The following is a 16,317-nucleotide window of genomic DNA, read 5'->3' as shown; positions in this document are numbered from 1 at the left end:
TTGGAGAAGGAAATGGCAACCCACTCCAGTATTCTTGCCTGGAAAATCCCGTGGACCAAGGAGCCTGGTGGGCTACAGTACATGGGTCGCAGAGAGTTGGACACGACTGAGCGATTTCACCTTTTAGTCTGGCTGCTCTGTTGAGACCTTAACTAGGTGGGAGATAATGGTGGCTTCCCCAGGTAGTGGGAGCAGTGAGAAAGGTCCTCACATTTTCTGGTGGACTGACTGTGAGTGAGTGTGAGAGAAGAGGGGTTGTGGCTTTTAACGTGAGCTAGTGGGAAGGATGAGATTACTATGAACTGAAATGGGCGAGACTGAGTAGATTTTTTTGGGAGAGATCAGATGAATTTTGAAAATGCTACACTTCAAGTAGCAATGTTGACTAGGTAGTTGGATGAACTAGTCTGTAGAAACTGGTAAAGAATTCTAGACATGTAACTCCTCCCTACCCTTTCTGTCGTCCAAAAATTTGATGATAAATTTAGTCTACGAAAGACCACTCTTTAATTTCCTACTTTGTAATGGGTTTGTTTATGCACACTTTTAATTCCATTAGCATTCTGGAGTGGGGAAGGATAGTCTGCTGGTCAAATCTACCAATGTGAGTAAGAGTCCAGGCACTCCTGTCACTCGCCGCCTGCATTCCTGGTGGCCAGCTCTCCTTACACCCAGTTCAGTTCTCTGGCCTGGAGAGCCCCTCCGTGTGTCTCTTTCCTCTGCATGACTGTTTCCACACCATACTCTGTTCTTCCCGCTGCGCTTCCCTGAGTAGCATTTTACGTTTTCTGTCCTGCCCTTCCTGTTTTTTCTGTCTTATCATTTTTCTGTAGACTCTTCTCCAGGTATTTTAATGATTTTCTTTTCTGAACTTCACAATTTAACCACACGCTTTTTGTATTTTATTGTTTGTTGTTTATTTTACATATGAGTCTTAACCTCTACAGTAAACATTGTTGGCTATTTGAGAGTAGGAACCTGAATAAAGTTTTTAATAAAAAGCCAAAAAGCTAGTGGTACTGAATTCATTTATATGTAGGTGTTGGGACATAACAGGCAGAAAATAGGAGTTCGTAAGGTTGTTGGGACCATTAAATAAGATAATACACACTCTTTTCATGCTGCCTGGGCTCTTCTGTCTGTGCTCTGAGAGCGGGCGGGAGGCATTCCTGACGAGATGTTCTCTGAGCTGTGCCTTGAAGAGGGAGTGAAGTAGAAATCTGAATCTGATTTCTGAAGAATCTGCTTTTGTTTGGGACAGTCCATGGGACATTGAGAAACTTCAGTTACACTTTAAGGACATCAGTTGTACAATGTGAAGACAAGGAATGGCCATCTGCTTTATGGTTTCTGCAGTTTTGTTGATGAGTAATGTTACAAATTGAATAGTGTCTCCTAAGAAATCCACTACCTCAAAATGTAACTTTTTGGAAATAGAGTTGTTAGTTATGACGTGGTCATACTTGAGTGAGATGGACCCCCTTTGTCAAACGTGACTGGTGTCCTTATAAGAAGATGAGAAAGTTACAGAAGCAAGATAATCATATGAAGACACAGAGAGAGCACCATGTAAAGACGGAGGCAGAGACTATAGAGATCCTTCTGCAAGGCAAGGAATGCCAAGAATTAACGGCCTTCTGAGAAGGAAGAGGAAGCATGGACAAAACTCTTCCCCTGAGGCCCTTAGAAGGAACCAGCCCTGCCGACACCTTGATCTCAGACTTTAACCTCATACTGAGGCAGTGAATTTCTGTTGTTTTAAGCCACCTAGTGTGTGGTTCTTTATTATGTAACCAAAGAAACCAATATAGGTGGTCACTAACTTAGTAGGCCAGCAAAAGGTAAACTGACGCAGGACAAAGAAGAGAAGATGTGGGTGAGAGGCCGTACCGGAGGGGGGATGAGTGAAAGCCGCCAACTTGGTCTCTTTCCCTTGCTCAGTTGCCGTCATTGGCAGCCAGACCTGTAGAACTCAGGTGAGGAAGAAGAGTCCTCAGAAGAGTCCTCCTCCTGAAACTTGCTCAGCCAAGAGAAAAATCAAAGATGTTGACATCCAGGGTCCTTCCCAGTGAAGCTCATTTTTTTAAGGCCTTCTGAATCAGCTTTAGTACTGCTTATAAATGGACAGCCAGGGATCATCATGTCTTTAAGGACAACTTCTACAACATGAAGACAGATCAAAACAAACAAAAAAATTGATATTGGAGGAAATAGATGTAATAACAGGGAACAGAAGAAAACCTAAAAATATACTGTAATAGCTTCAGAGAACTAAGAATATATTTCATTCATAAAGCAAACATTTGTAGGTATTTTAGACTTCCCTGATATTCCAGAGATATTGCTTTCTTAATATGGCAGGAATGGGAAGTGGGTTCGATCCCTGGTCAGGGAACTGGATCCTTCATGGCAGAGCTTAAAGATCTCATATACTGAAACCAAGACCTGATACAGGAAAAAAATATGTGCGTGTGTCTACATACAAATATATAGAGAGATATTTGTATCTATATGTAATATAGATACACACACATATATATTTTAAAAAGAATGAGTGTAAAGAAATGTACTTAGAAAATTTTTTTGAAACAGCATTAATTTTAATAATAGGAGGTTTGAAAAATAAGAATGAGGCAATTGTCCTGAAAATAGCAGTAAAAGAGATAGTATATGAGGGGAAAAAAATTAAGATCAGATTAGGTGGCACACCATCCAAATAATAGGAATTTTAGGAGAACAAGAACAAAAATGTGAGGAAATGGAACCTGCAAACAAATAATATAAGGAACTTTCCTGGAATTCAGTGACCTGATCATGGTCAGGGGTGCTGACTTCTTCTGAAAAGGGCCTGACAATAAAGGTCTTAGACTTTGTGGGCCACAAGGTCTCTGTGGCATTGTAGCTTTGTAGGATGGGCCAAAATTTTCTGGGGGAAAGAAAAAGAGTAAGCAAACAAACAAAAATAGATCACCTGATAGTATTTGACGCCATTGAGAGGGTCTAGAGTTCTGATGGAGAGTTTGGGGTAGGTATGGAAAAAAGAATCAAATTCTGAAAATAGCCATTTTTAACACCACTGTTAAGAAAGGAATTGTTCTGGAAAGTAAATATGGTCAGCATGAGTAAGTTAAGTGGCTGCTGATGTATCCAAAGTCATGACTTTATTGGGAGAATAAGTAAGGTAAGATTTTTAGGAGGGTTAGAGGGTCTAGGAATTAAATCATTTATGTAGTCTAAGTCAGTAGATAACTTCTAAATCTGAAAGACTAAGAAGTATTAGTTCTAAACAAATAAATTAGTTAGAAACATAAATATCAAGTGTTGAATGTAGTTGTTTCTGGGGAGAGGAATCAGAAGCGATGAAGAGTTGAGAAGAGGATTAGTGTGTTGGATTCAGTTCAGTCACTCAGTCGTGTCTGACTCTTTGCAACCCCATGGACTGCAGCACGCCAGGCTTCCCTGTCCATCACCAACTCCCAGAGCTTGCTCAAACTCAAGTCAGTGATGCCATCCAACCATCTCATCCTCTGTCATCCCCTTCTCCTCCTGCCTTCAATCTTTCCCAGCATCAGAGTCTTATCCAGTGAATCAGCTCTTTGCATCAGGTGGCCAAAGTATTAGAGCGTCAGCTTCAGCATCAGTCTTTCCAGTGAATATTCAGGACTGATTTCCTTTAGGATGGACTGGTTGGATCTCTGCTATCCAAGGGACTCTTAAGAGTCTTCAACACCACAGTTCAAAAGCATCAATTCTTTGGTGCTCAGATTTCTTTATGGTCCAACTCTTACATCCATACATGACTACTGGAAAAACCATAGCTTTGAGTAGATGGACCTTTGTTGACAAAGTAATGTTTCTCCTTTTTAATATTCTGTCTAGTTTGGCCATAGCTTTTCTTCCAAGGAGCAAGCGTCTTTTAATTCCATGGCTGCAGTCACTATCTTCAGTGCTTTTGGAGCCCCCAAAAATAAAGTGTCATATTTCCATTGTTTCCCCATCTATTTGCCATGAAGTGATGGGACTGGATGCCACGATCTTCCTTTTTTGAATGTTGAGCTTTAAGCCAGCTTTTTCACTCTCCTCTTTCACTTTCATCAAGAAGTTCTTTAATTCCTCTTTGCTTTCTGCCATAGGGTGGTGTCATCTGCATATCTGAGTTTATTGATACTTCTCTTGAGAATCTTGATTCCAGCTTGTGCTTCATCCAGTCTGACATTTTGCATGATGTAGTCTGCATAGAAGTTGAATAAGCAGGGTGACAAAATACAGCCTTAACGTAGTCCTTTCCCAATTTGGAAGCAGTTGGTTGTTCCATGTCTGGTTCTAACCATTGCTTCTTGACCTGCATACAGATTTCTCAGGAGGCAGGTCAGATGGTCTGGTATTCCCATCTCTTAAAGAATTTTCCACAGTTGGTTGTGATCCTTACAGTCAAAGGGTTTGGAGTAGTCAAGAAAGCAGAAGTAGATGTTTTTCTAGAACTTGCTTCCTTTTTCTATGATCCAACGGATGTTGGCAATTTGATTCCTGGTTCCTCTGCCTTTTCTAAATCCATCTTGAACATCTGGAAGTTCATCTTCACGTACTGTTGAAGCCTGGCTTGGAGAATTTTGAGCATTACTTTGCTAGTGTGTGAGATGAGCGCAGTTGTGCAGTAGTTTGAGCATTCTTTGGCATTGCCTGTCTTTGGGATTGGAATGAAAACTGACCTTTTCCAGTCCTGTGTCCACTGCTGAGTTTTCCAGATTTACTGGCATACTGAGTGCAGCACTTTCACAGCATCATCTTTTAGGATTTGAAATAGCTCAGCAGGAATTCCATCACCTCCACTAGCTTTGTTTGTAGTGATGCTCCCTAAGGCCCACTTGACTTCTCATTCCAGGATGTCTAGCTCTAGGTGAGTGATCACACCATCATGGTTATCTGGATCATGAAGATATTTTTTGTATAGTTCTTCTGTGTATTCTTGCCACCTCTTCTTCTTATCTTCTGCTTCTGTTAGGTCCATACCATTTCTGTCCTTTATTGTGCCCATCTTTGCATGAAATGTTCCCTTGGTATCTCTAATTTTCTTGAAGAAATCTCTAGTTTTTCCCATTCTCTTGTTTTCTTCTATTTCTTTGCATTGATCACTGAGGAAGGCTTTCTTATCTCTCCTTGCTATTCTTTGGAACTCTGCATTCAGATGCTTATATCTTTCCTTTTCTCCTTTGCCTTTTGCTTCTCTTTTCCCAGCCATTTGTAAGGCCGCCTCAGACACCCATTTTGCCTTTTTTGCATTTCTTTTTCTTGGGGATGTTGGGGATGGTCTTGATCCCTGCCTTCTGTACAGTGTCTTATACCTCCGTCCTTAGTTCTTCAGGCACTCTGTTAAATCTAGTCCCTTGAATATGTGTCTCTTCCATTGTATAATCATAAAGGATTTGATTTAGACCATACCTGAATGGTCTAGTGGTTCCCCTACTTTCTTCAATTTAAATCTGATTTTGGCAAAAAAGAGCTTATTATCTGAGCCACAGTCAGCTTCTGGTTTCAATATTGACCATGTGGTGATGTCCATGTGTAGAGTCTTCTCTTGTGTTGTTGGAAGAGGGTGTTTGCTATGACCAGTGCGTTCTCTTGGCAAAATGCTGTTAGCCTTTGCCATGTTTCATTTTGTACTCCAAGGCTGAACTTGCCTGTTACTCCAGGTATCTCATGACTTTCTACTTTTGCATTCCAGTCCCTTATGATGAAAAGGACATCTGTTTTGGGGTGTTAGTTCTAGAAGGTCTTGTAGGTCATCATAGAACCATCTTGGTTGGGGCATAGACTTGGATTACTGTGATACACAGTATTGTTCTTTACAGTGTCAGACTTTACTTCCATCACCAGTCACATCCACAACCAGGAGTTGTTTTCGCTTTGGCTCCATCTCTTCATTCTTTCTGGAGTTATTTCTCCACTCTTCTCTAGTAGCATATTGGACACCTACCAACCTGAGGAGTTCATCTTTCAGTGTCCTGTCTTTTTGCCGTTTCATCCTGTTCATGTGGTTCTCAAGGCAGGAATACAGAAGTGGTTTGCCATTCCCTTCTCCAGTGGACCACGTTTTGTCAGAACTCTCCACCATGATCTGTCTGTCTTAGGTGGCCCTAAGGAGCATGGCTCATAGTTTCATTGAGTTAGACAAGGCTGTGATCCATGTCATCAATTTGGTTAGTTTTCCATGAGTGTTGGATTAGTGTTTTATTATAAACTTTGTAACACTTTGACCTTTTAAACTATTTTACAAGTAATTTTAAAATTTTTCATGAGGGTAAAATTGAGTTGATAAAATCAATGTTTACCTTAGATGTTAAATCTTATTAGTCCAATACTTTTGCTATAGTAAGATGATGATAGTATAGTTTTCTATTCATATATTGTGTGTCATTTGTTAATACCAATTTCTGATTCCTACTCATACTATTAATTTGGCTTCCTTGGCTGACTGATGAAAAAACATATTCTAAGAAACATGAGTCAGTCCTGTGTCAGTCTCAGCATAGAACTTAATTTAGTTAGTATCTATAAATAGTTTGCAAATCACCACTACTACCTGAAAGTTATAAGAGGGGAGTAATAACCCCCGCACAGAAGTAGGAGTTGCAGTGATGAGAGTATACTGTCCTCAGGTTAGCCTTCAGAGGCAGGATGGACCAAGAGTTGACCGCCTTCTCTTGTGAGTATTGTCTCCTGTCTCAGGAGTTTTGTAATTTTAAAAACTTTATTATCTTGTTTAGTTTTATCCATTGTTTGTTTGTTTACTAATAGAGATTTGAAATGCCTACATTTTTTTATGCGGTTTTATTTTCTGTCAAATGTTGGTAGCATTAGTGTTACTGAATGTTAGCAACCTGGAGCATTTTTCCTGATCCACTCTCCTCCTTTATTATGTTGAAATTTAAATTACTTTTCATTTACCTAGTGCTATTTTTTTGTTATACATAAGGCTGAATGAAATGTGTTTTCAAATTTTTATATAGATTGTGCTTGCTATAAGAAAATTAAGGTCTTTGAGTTAACATAAACTAAATATGTATTCAAGTATATAAAAAAGCTATTGATCTTATTGTTGCCTGGTGCTTTACAGGCAACAATTCTCTTTACATTTGGGGATAACTCTTCTCGGGAAGAAATAGATGTTTTGGTGGTGGGAAGAATTTTTCCCGATATTTTTAAATGCTCTTGATGACTATACTGTTAGTCATTTGCACTGTTTTGTTTTGTTTTGTTTTGTTTTTATGAAAAAATATATTTTCTCAGAAACTTTTAAATTGCTGTAAAATGCATATCCAAAAGAAAAATTAGTCTCCAGAATGTTTCCATCGTTCAGAATTAGGGCCTGTGTACTTTGAAAAAATTTTCAGTTGGAAACAGTCATTTGTAGTCAGAGCTCTGGGAAGAATCATGTGCATTTCCAGTGTGTGAGTTGGCAGTGATATTTCTAAGAAAAGCAGAGTTTATAAATTTGGAAACTGTCCCCCTAAAAAGATATACAAATGTCTTGCTTTAGAAGTCAAAACATGAAAGTCAGTAGATTTATTTATACCATCCAATTTAGGTGGGAATTATTCATTCCACTATGGATTTGTAAGCCTGAGATTTAGACACACAACTTGGGAAAATATGTTTAGATGTGTTTCTTTTCAGTGAGCAGGCTAAAAATTAGAGACTTCAAACACTTTTTCTTTCTTGCATCTTTCTTCCTTTCAAATCAAAAATATAAATAACAGAATCTCCTGCCGCTGTAGGAACCGCCTACTTAGTCTTCTGTCAGTGAACTTGGATGATCTTTCTGGCCTTGTGCTCTTTTCTTACATCAGTATATTCCTTTTCTTTCATAGCCTGAAAACCCAGGTATTATGACATGTGCAACTGTTATTTTAAGTCAGGATACATTGGTTGGTAATGCCATTATTTAATAATTCTTTCAGATTCACTTTACCCATACCTGGCCTTCTGCCTGTGCTTTAAGCTTATTTTTTGTGTTATAAGTGGTCTAGAGAAGCAGCCATTAACTGGGGGGTTAAAAAAAAAAACCAAGAATTTGGATGAGAAATGAAATGTAGTCTTAGAGTACTATGTGGTTCAGCTGTGAACAGCGTTTACATTATCATATTAATAATGTAAACTCTGAATGAATATTGATATAACCAAAAATCAGTATTTCCCCATGACTATATTGAGAAAAGCCTGTGTGTGGTGAGGAAGTTAAGAGATATCTTATGTCAGTTGACATATTTTATAAAATTAAAATAATGAAAAGAACTGACATATCTAAAGAAACAGCCAAAAGAGTTGACAGTAATTATCTCTGATATGTTGGAAACTGAGATGGGAGGGTTGGAGCCATGAACTGCTGTTTTTTTCTTACAGACTTTAAAAACTATGTGCTTGTATTATTTTGATAGAATAAAATGAAAGAGGTAGCACAGGATCATAACAGAGCCTAATAAATTGAATATTTTAATCATAGATCTTAGTACAGCTACATTAAAAGTTAAATACTTTCCCCTAGCTTCTATTTTCAAATATATTCTAATTAGAATAATATGGGTATATCTTTTGTCTTCACGACCCAGTAGGTTGTTTAGAGTATTGTATTTAATATGCTCTTATTTTTTGATGAGTGTTATGTATTTCAAATGCAATATAAGCCCTACCTGCATTTATTCATTAGATGCCAGTTATTCAAAAATAATAATTTTGTCTTATTATTAAAAACATTCTTCTGAATACACCTTATTTCTTGCCCTCATCCCTACAGTGATATCATTATCCCTCAGAAACTTTGGCAGCTAGTATTTTATCAAATAGTAGAATGAAGTCAGTAATGTACCCTAAAAATCAGATTTTATTGTCAGTATTTTTAAGCAGCTATTTCTCATAAGCAGGACTACCATAGGTGTCTTCGGTTTTTCTCTTGGATTTACTGAGTATGATGATCTGTCCAGAAAGAAGCTCTGTGTTTTTGTGCTAATAGGAGAGGGCTTGGACTTTTCTTTTTGTTTAATAATCAATTAAAGAAGCATGAAAGATAGAGATTTATGGAAAGATTTTATTGGTTTATTGATACTACTGGGAGGAACAAAAGACAGCATACACATTTCTGTCATGTAGCACTCCCAGAACCCAGTCAGCTTATCAGTCAGTCCAGGGAAAGTCTCAATTTGAAATTTCCAAATAATTATTACTATAGCTCACATTTACTTAGTGTTCTTATGCTCCAGGTACTTATTAAAGAGCTTTCACGATACTATCTCATTTCATCATCCTGCCAGTGCTTTAAAATATTTTATGTGTAAGATGAATATAACCTTTTATTTTAAATCTTACGGCACGTTAATTTTTATAACAGTTTAATTGTTTAAGTTGAGCTGGATACTTGGAGACATCTTCTTGCTCTGTTATATTATGTATGGAAGGTAAAAACAAACTATTTTAGAGCCACACGCAGGAGGCTTCTGCAGATTTTAGTATAATTGCAGATATTTTTATAGTCATCATTTGAGGTCCTAGAATTGAGATTTTTAGTCGAATTGAATATAAATACTGAGACAGTCTATACTTCCTTAGATAAGGAGATAAAAATGGGACTTTTTCTAATTTAATGAAACATTGATAGGATTGAAAGCATAGGTGTTGGCAGAAAGGGTAAATTAAACAAAGTGATTCTAAAATTTACCTAGAAAGAGTTAAATATCTGAGAATCATCTAGAAAAACTCAAAAAGAAGAGTAATAAGAATGGCTGCATCCTAGTAAATACTAAAGTATACTTTGGGTATCAAAGCATCAAGATATTCGTGCCTTGCCAGACAAGCAGATCCATGCTCCAGAACATTCTGGAAGTTCAGTAACAGTCAGCACATGTAAAGGTGACATCTTAAATCAGGGCTATAAACTATTCAATAATAGGTGCTGTGATATAGGTCACTTCTTCACATGTTAAGCCCAAGACGAATTTCATATGAACTAAAGGCTTTTATTGTAAAAAATAAAAGTATAAAAAGAAAGTGTTAGCAACTATATAATCTTTTTGTGGGACAAGGCTGCTAAGAAGGGTATCGAAAGCAGGTTACATAAAGGAATAATATTACTCGATTTTCTATATAAAATTAAAAGCCATATTATAAAATAACACTTTTAAAATCAAAGACATAAAGCCATAATAAAAGTTAATACCTATGACCAGTGTGTGACAAAGCATTGTGACCTTTAATATAGAAAAGAACCTTTCAAAGAAATATGGAGTATTAACCCTCCCAAAGAGAAAGCTGATCAAAGAACATATGCAGTCAATACTAATATAAAAATCAGTAAACAAATTGTAAAATATTTAACATCAGAAGTAATTAAGTGAAAATTGTTACATGATATCAATCATATTAGCAGAGATTAAAAACAATGATAGTGAAAGGAAAGAAAAGTGGATATTCTCATATACTGTGGGACTGCTGGCGAGTGTTAATCGGCACCACTGTTGCTGAAGACACTTTGGAACTGTATATCAAAAATCTCGATATTTATATATTTTCATCTAGCAAATCTGTGTGGATGGTGGTGCTTAAGAAGCAGTTAGAAAATGGTTCAAAGATACATGAGGATAAATGTTTATTGCCATATTAGTAATAGTATTAGGCTAATATATTGTACCATAGGAGACTGCTCAAACTGAACAACTGGACAGTGGAACACTACACGGGCATGAAAAGTAAAGGCGCAAAGCTTTACTTAGTGCGTCAAATACCTTTTACAATATATCAAGTGGGAGAGAGGAAAACAGACTTCAGAGTAGTAGAGAAATACTCTGTTTTGTTTGGTTTTTGGTTTATATTCCTCATGTATTTTTTACATGAGGAAAAGTCTGGAAGCATGAATGTCAAAATGTTAATTATACTGACCTTGGATGTCTTGGTCATTAAAGTGGTATGTTCAGTTATTCGTTTCTTTGGACCACTTTATTCAGGAAAAGTGCAGGATAAAATGTGATATTAGTTTAATGTGCTGAAGCAGTGAAAATGATCCTAATAAGAGAAATTTTTTTCATTTGTATGTAACATAAGCTGTCTCTACTGAATATAGTCCTTCTTCACGTGGAAAGAGAGATGTTGATTGCATGGTCTACACTGCTTTGTATTTAAATCAGAAATAAGGTTCTTGTGGGTTCATTGTGAAAAGAAAGGGATTTTCTTTGTGAGTAGCCATAATTGCCTACTGTTTACTTGCTTAATTTCAGGCAACTGCAAGAGCAGCAACGACAAAAGGAGCTGGAGCGGGAAAGGCTGGAGAGAGAAAGAATGGAAAGGGAGAGAATGGAGAGGGAGAGGTTAGAAAGGGAAAGGCTGGAGAGGGAGCGGCTGGAACAGGAGCAGCTGGAGAGAGAGAGACAAGAACGGGAACGTCAGGATCGCTTGGAGCGGGAGAGACAAGAGCGGGAGAGGCTGGAGAGACTGGACCGGGAAAGGCAGGAACGAGAGCGGCAGGAGCAACTAGAGAGGGAGCAGCTGGAGTGGGAGCGAGAGCGGAGAATATCAAATGCCGGTAAGAAGTTTACAGACTGTTCTGTGTTCCTGATGTCTGAGCTTGGTGGTGTTTGGTGGAGTCATAAATTAGGAAGAATATTTAGCATTTGAGATTCTTGGGATTAAGCAGTACGATTCGAAATTAGAAAAAATATGTGGCGATTGCTACTTTATCTTTTTTTTAAATTTCTTTCTGTGTTGCTTTTATTGCTTGGAGACTTAAAGCTCTTGGAAAATTTTATCCTGGCATTCTAATTCTTCTAAGTGCCTATAAATTGGCTATAAAGTGTAAATTATTTTCATGGGAAATTTTTTGTGTTAGATGAATTTGGAATATATTTCCCTTTTGAGGTTGCTTCAATTTTCTTGAGTACTGTAGCTTTCCAGAAATTTGCTGGATTGTGTTCTCAAGTTTTTGAAGGAGGAATTAAAAACAGCAAGTTAAAAAATACCGTCTCTAAAGCTGACTAGTAATGTAAACGTATTTTAATATTGTGAAAAATTAGTGAAAATTACTAAATATGATGGAATTTTATTGAAGGACATAAGGGTAAAGATATGACTAAAAATTTGAGGTATTTTGACATTCATTAAAATTAACATTTATTATAGGATTTAACAATTTTTCTATTCCTTATGATCTATATCTAAAGTCTCAGTGTGGGTTGATTAAATATTGATTGGTTTGTTGAGTTAATTCATTTGTTTTGATTGCCTAGTTATTTTCTGGGATTATAGTCAACATAACTTTTCCACAAATGATCATTGAATTTGGGGGCTTCTAGTCCTTACTGATGAACTTTTTTGCTAGTTTCTCTATTATTTTTAAAAAGCAACTTATTCTTCTTTGTGATCTTATTCATGTAATGTTACTGTCCTTTTAGTGGATAAAATAATGAAGGTTAAGACGACTGTATTTTTTTGCTGCAAGAATAAGCTAATCAGTTTAATTTACTGATCTGTTACTTGATTTAAAGAAAACATACCGTCTTTTGGATCTCAAAATTTATTTATACGTTAAAACGTTCTTGAGTGAAGTCAGGTATTTGCACATGTGCTTTAATTCTCTGGAACTAACTGTAGTCTACATTTATACATTTTGTCTGAATGCTGGTTTTGTGGCTTTACTAGCTCCCTTTTTCTCTCTCCTTTTTTATCCTGTCTTTCGCCGCTGCTTTCTACCTCTGTCCAGCTCCATCCTCCGACAGCTCCCTGTATAGTGCTCCACTTCCTGAGTATGCCAGTTGCCAGCCTCCTTCAGCACCTCCTCCATCATACGCTAAAGTCATCTCAGCTCCAGTGTCAGAGGCCACTCCTGAATACGCTGTAGTGACCGCTTTGCCACCTACTTCCACACCCCCTACACCACCACTTCGACACTCCGCGACACGTTTTGCGACATCTCTAGGTTCAGCCTTCCACCCCGTTCTTCCCCACTATGCTACAGTTCCTCGTCCTCTGAACAAAAACTCTCGACCTTCTTCTCCTGTGAACACACCCTCTCCTCAGCCTCCAGCTACGAAGCCCTGTGCCTGGCCTACTTCCAATTTTTCACCCCTCCCTCCGTCTCCCCCAGTAATGATTAGCAGCCCCCCAGGCAAAGCCACGGGTCCAAGGCCTGTCCTCCCCGTCTGTGTTTCTTCTCCTGTGCCCCCGATGCCCCCCTCACCAACAGCGCCCAGCGGGCTGCTCGACTCGGTCCCGCACCCCGTGTCTCCGCCGCCTACCTCAGGGCCAGCAGTGCCGCCGCCGCCGCCGCCACTGCCTTCCCTCGCACCACTCTCACACTGTGGATCGCAAGCTTCTCCTCCTCCACCTCCGAGCACCCCTCTTGCCTCAACTCCCTCATCCAAGCCTAGTGTTCTCCCTTCTCCCTCTGCAGCTGCCCCTGCCTCTGTGGAGACTCCTCTAAACTCTGTGCTGGGAGACTCCTCTGCTCCTGAGCCAGGCTTGCAGGCAGCCTCTCAGCCGACCGAGACTCCAGCCCAGCAGGGTAAGGCTTCCCTTATCGCGACTAACCGCTAAGCCCTTGAAAATGTTCCACCCCAGACAGCTTCACTTCCCTAGAAGAATGGGGAGGATGGTTTTGAAAAAGTTGAAGGTGGGTTTCTTTTTGTTGAATTGACTGCATTTGGAGGATCAGTAGGAGGAATTTCCCTATTGAGCTAGATGTGGATTCTTATGCAGTGTTGGAGGTGTTCTTCCATGTTTCAGGGTCTCGATACATTTCTCTGAATAATCACTGGGAAAACATTACTAGACATATTAATCCACACAATAAATATATAATCAAACGTATCTTCCTTTAATTTCTGGGAAATAGAGAAATTATGTTTAGTGCCCAACTGTAGTCATTAGATCTGTGTCATCCAGGAGTCTCCTCTAGGACAGTTCTTATCTTGGACCCTCTTTCTTTTTGGCCCCTCCTGTATGCATTGGGCTTCTTGTATCAGACTTCCAGGGGTGGCTGCCACCCTAAACCAGGGGAGCATCCCAACTTTGCACAGAGTGGGGAGAGGGCAGTCATGATGTATGCCCCAAAGGATTCCATGGTCCAGATTGTAAGACGTAGCAGCCTATAGGGATAGCTGGGAGGTGGTAGCATCCTCTGCAGTCATCCCCCTACTCCCCATGCTCGAACTTTGCTGTCTCCGTGACAGGGAAGGGGGTTATGATCTTCTAGGTGTGGATTATTCCTAAGTAGAGAAGGACCTGGTTCTGTAAGTAAATAAAAAGATTCCTAGCAACCACTCCCTTTTTAAAATAGGATTTAGTGAGAAATTTAGGAAGGAATATGACAAATTTGTACTTACAAAGAAGCAGTTTTATAGTCTGGATTTAAGCACATCTTAAAAAAAATCTTTGTTCTAAGGGGTCTTGTTATCTCCATATATATATTTTTCATGTTGACTTGCTGAATTTTGCTTAAACATTGCATCACAATTCTAGTAGATGCAGTTCAGTATCACTGTGAAAGTAGTGCTGGACAAAAGAGGCCGAGTTTGACAAGGTCAGACAGCCCACCTCCTGTATCCTCAGAGTTCTGTTGGAAGATTGACAGCCCATCACTGTTTTTCTTCCAGGAGTTTGTCGTTTCAGCTTGTGTCACTGTTCAAAGTTAGCACTTTTGAAAAACTCAACCACTCAATACGCAAATAGCATTTTATTTGTCCTAAAACAGCCCTTTAAGCCTTCAAGGAAGGGGAAGGACCTACAGGGTCAGTTTCCTGATTTTGTTCTGGTCCACTACTTTGTGATTTTACAAGACCTGGACATTCTCCCACCCCCGTCTTCTAGGCTAAAACTCTGTACAAGTTCTGTGTCTCCTGGTTGTTTTAATAAAGTAAAGATTCCTTTACTTCGGTAATTCTCAACTCTCTTGATACACTGTATTTAAGTATGGAGTATTTTTGAGATGCTGGAGCCTGGGACCTGCCCTTCTTTCATGGTCTCAATTCAGCCATTTTGGAAAGCAAGTAAATTACATGTTTCATTAGTGTAGGATTTATTATCTCAACTCCAAAGGTTTATCCAGATTATTTTGGGTCTGTTATTTTAAATAACACTAACAGCCGACCTATACGTGTATTTCTCTTTCCAGTGATGCTACCTCCATCCCGACCTTTATAAGCATTTATTTTATTTACCAAATCCCCATGAACCAAAAAAAACCTAATTAGACGATCTGTTTAGAAGTTCTGTTACTAAAACTCTACGTTTAATTAGTTAGCTTAAGATTTGGCTTTAAATTTTAGCATTTTTTAAGAAATTTTTTTTGTAGTATCTTTTTAATACTGACTTGGATTTTAGCTGTTACGTAAATTGAGCTCATAAATTTGTGATAAATGTTTAATTTAGCATGTTACTCTACATGCCTTTCCTCCTGAGATAGTGTAACATGGCTCTATCATTAACGGTCTTAACATTTCTTCCTCTCAGGCATTGTCTTGGGACCACCTGCACCTCCACCCCCTCCTCCACTCCCGCCAGGTCCTGCCCAGGCACCAGCCATACTCCCTCCTCCCCCAGGACCCCCTCCACCCCCTCCACTCCCATCCTCAGGGCCTCCGCCCCCGCCTCCTCCACCACCTCTTCCCAATCAAGTACCCCCTCCTCCTCCTCCACCTCCTGCTCCTCCCCTCCCTGCATCTGGATTTTTTTCGGGATCCATGTCTGAAGACAATCGCCCTTTAACTGGACTTGCAGCTGCAATTGCTGGAGCAAAACTTAGGAAAGTGTCACGGGTAAATGGATTTCCTAATTCATTATATTTCTTATGTGTGTCTCATTCTGTCTCAGCATCTAAAAATTGAATTATTGTATGAACCCTGTGTTATTAACTTCATTGACTAAAAAATTTGAAATAACTTAAGAAAAGTTGCAAGAATAGTGTAGAATTTCTGTAAATTCGTTACTCGTATTGACCACTAAACGTTTTACCATATTTATTCTTTGTATATGTTTTCTTCTGTATAAACTCACACACTCTGTCTGAATTGAGGATAAATCAGAGACACCATGCTCCTATTTCCCTAAATACTGAAGTGTGTATTTTGTAAGAAGAACATTCACCCACATGACCACAGTATAATTATCAAAATTAGGAAATTTAATTGATACAATACTACATAATCTACAAACCTATTAAAATTTCACCTGTTGTCCAATGATGTCTTTTATGGCAATTTTTTTCTATTTCAGGGCCACTCCTGTTACATTTTGTTGTGATATCTCTTTAATTTACTTTAAAATGCAATAATTCCTCATTTT

The 16,317-nt window shown here is 38.7% G+C and overlaps 1 protein-coding gene across 10 annotated transcripts in view; it reads left to right on the top strand.

Annotated features, from left to right (window-relative positions):
- ENAH (ENAH actin regulator) overlaps positions 1-16,317 on the top strand; it is a 159,971-nt gene that overhangs the window by 123,200 nt on the left and 20,454 nt on the right. For 5 of the 10 annotated variants that reach the window (XM_055581999.1, XM_055581996.1, XM_055581997.1 and 2 more), the window contains 3 exons: positions 11,262-11,566; positions 13,430-13,540; positions 15,487-15,791. In XM_055581999.1, coding sequence (XP_055437974.1) covers positions 11,262-11,566; positions 13,430-13,540; positions 15,487-15,791 — 721 coding nt within the window. Of the gene's footprint in view, positions 1-11,261; positions 11,567-12,739; positions 13,541-15,486; positions 15,792-16,317 lie in introns of all 10 variants that reach the window. The other 5 variants (XM_055582002.1, XM_055582001.1, XM_055581998.1 and 2 more) reach the window with 2 other exon arrangements.

The sequence above is a fragment of the Bubalus kerabau genome, chromosome 5, assembly GCF_029407905.1.
Source record: "Bubalus kerabau isolate K-KA32 ecotype Philippines breed swamp buffalo chromosome 5, PCC_UOA_SB_1v2, whole genome shotgun sequence".
NCBI classification, from domain to species: domain Eukaryota; kingdom Metazoa; phylum Chordata; class Mammalia; order Artiodactyla; family Bovidae; genus Bubalus; species Bubalus kerabau.
The sequence above is the reverse complement of the archived record's forward strand: the minus strand, read 5'-3'. Positions and strand labels throughout refer to the sequence as shown.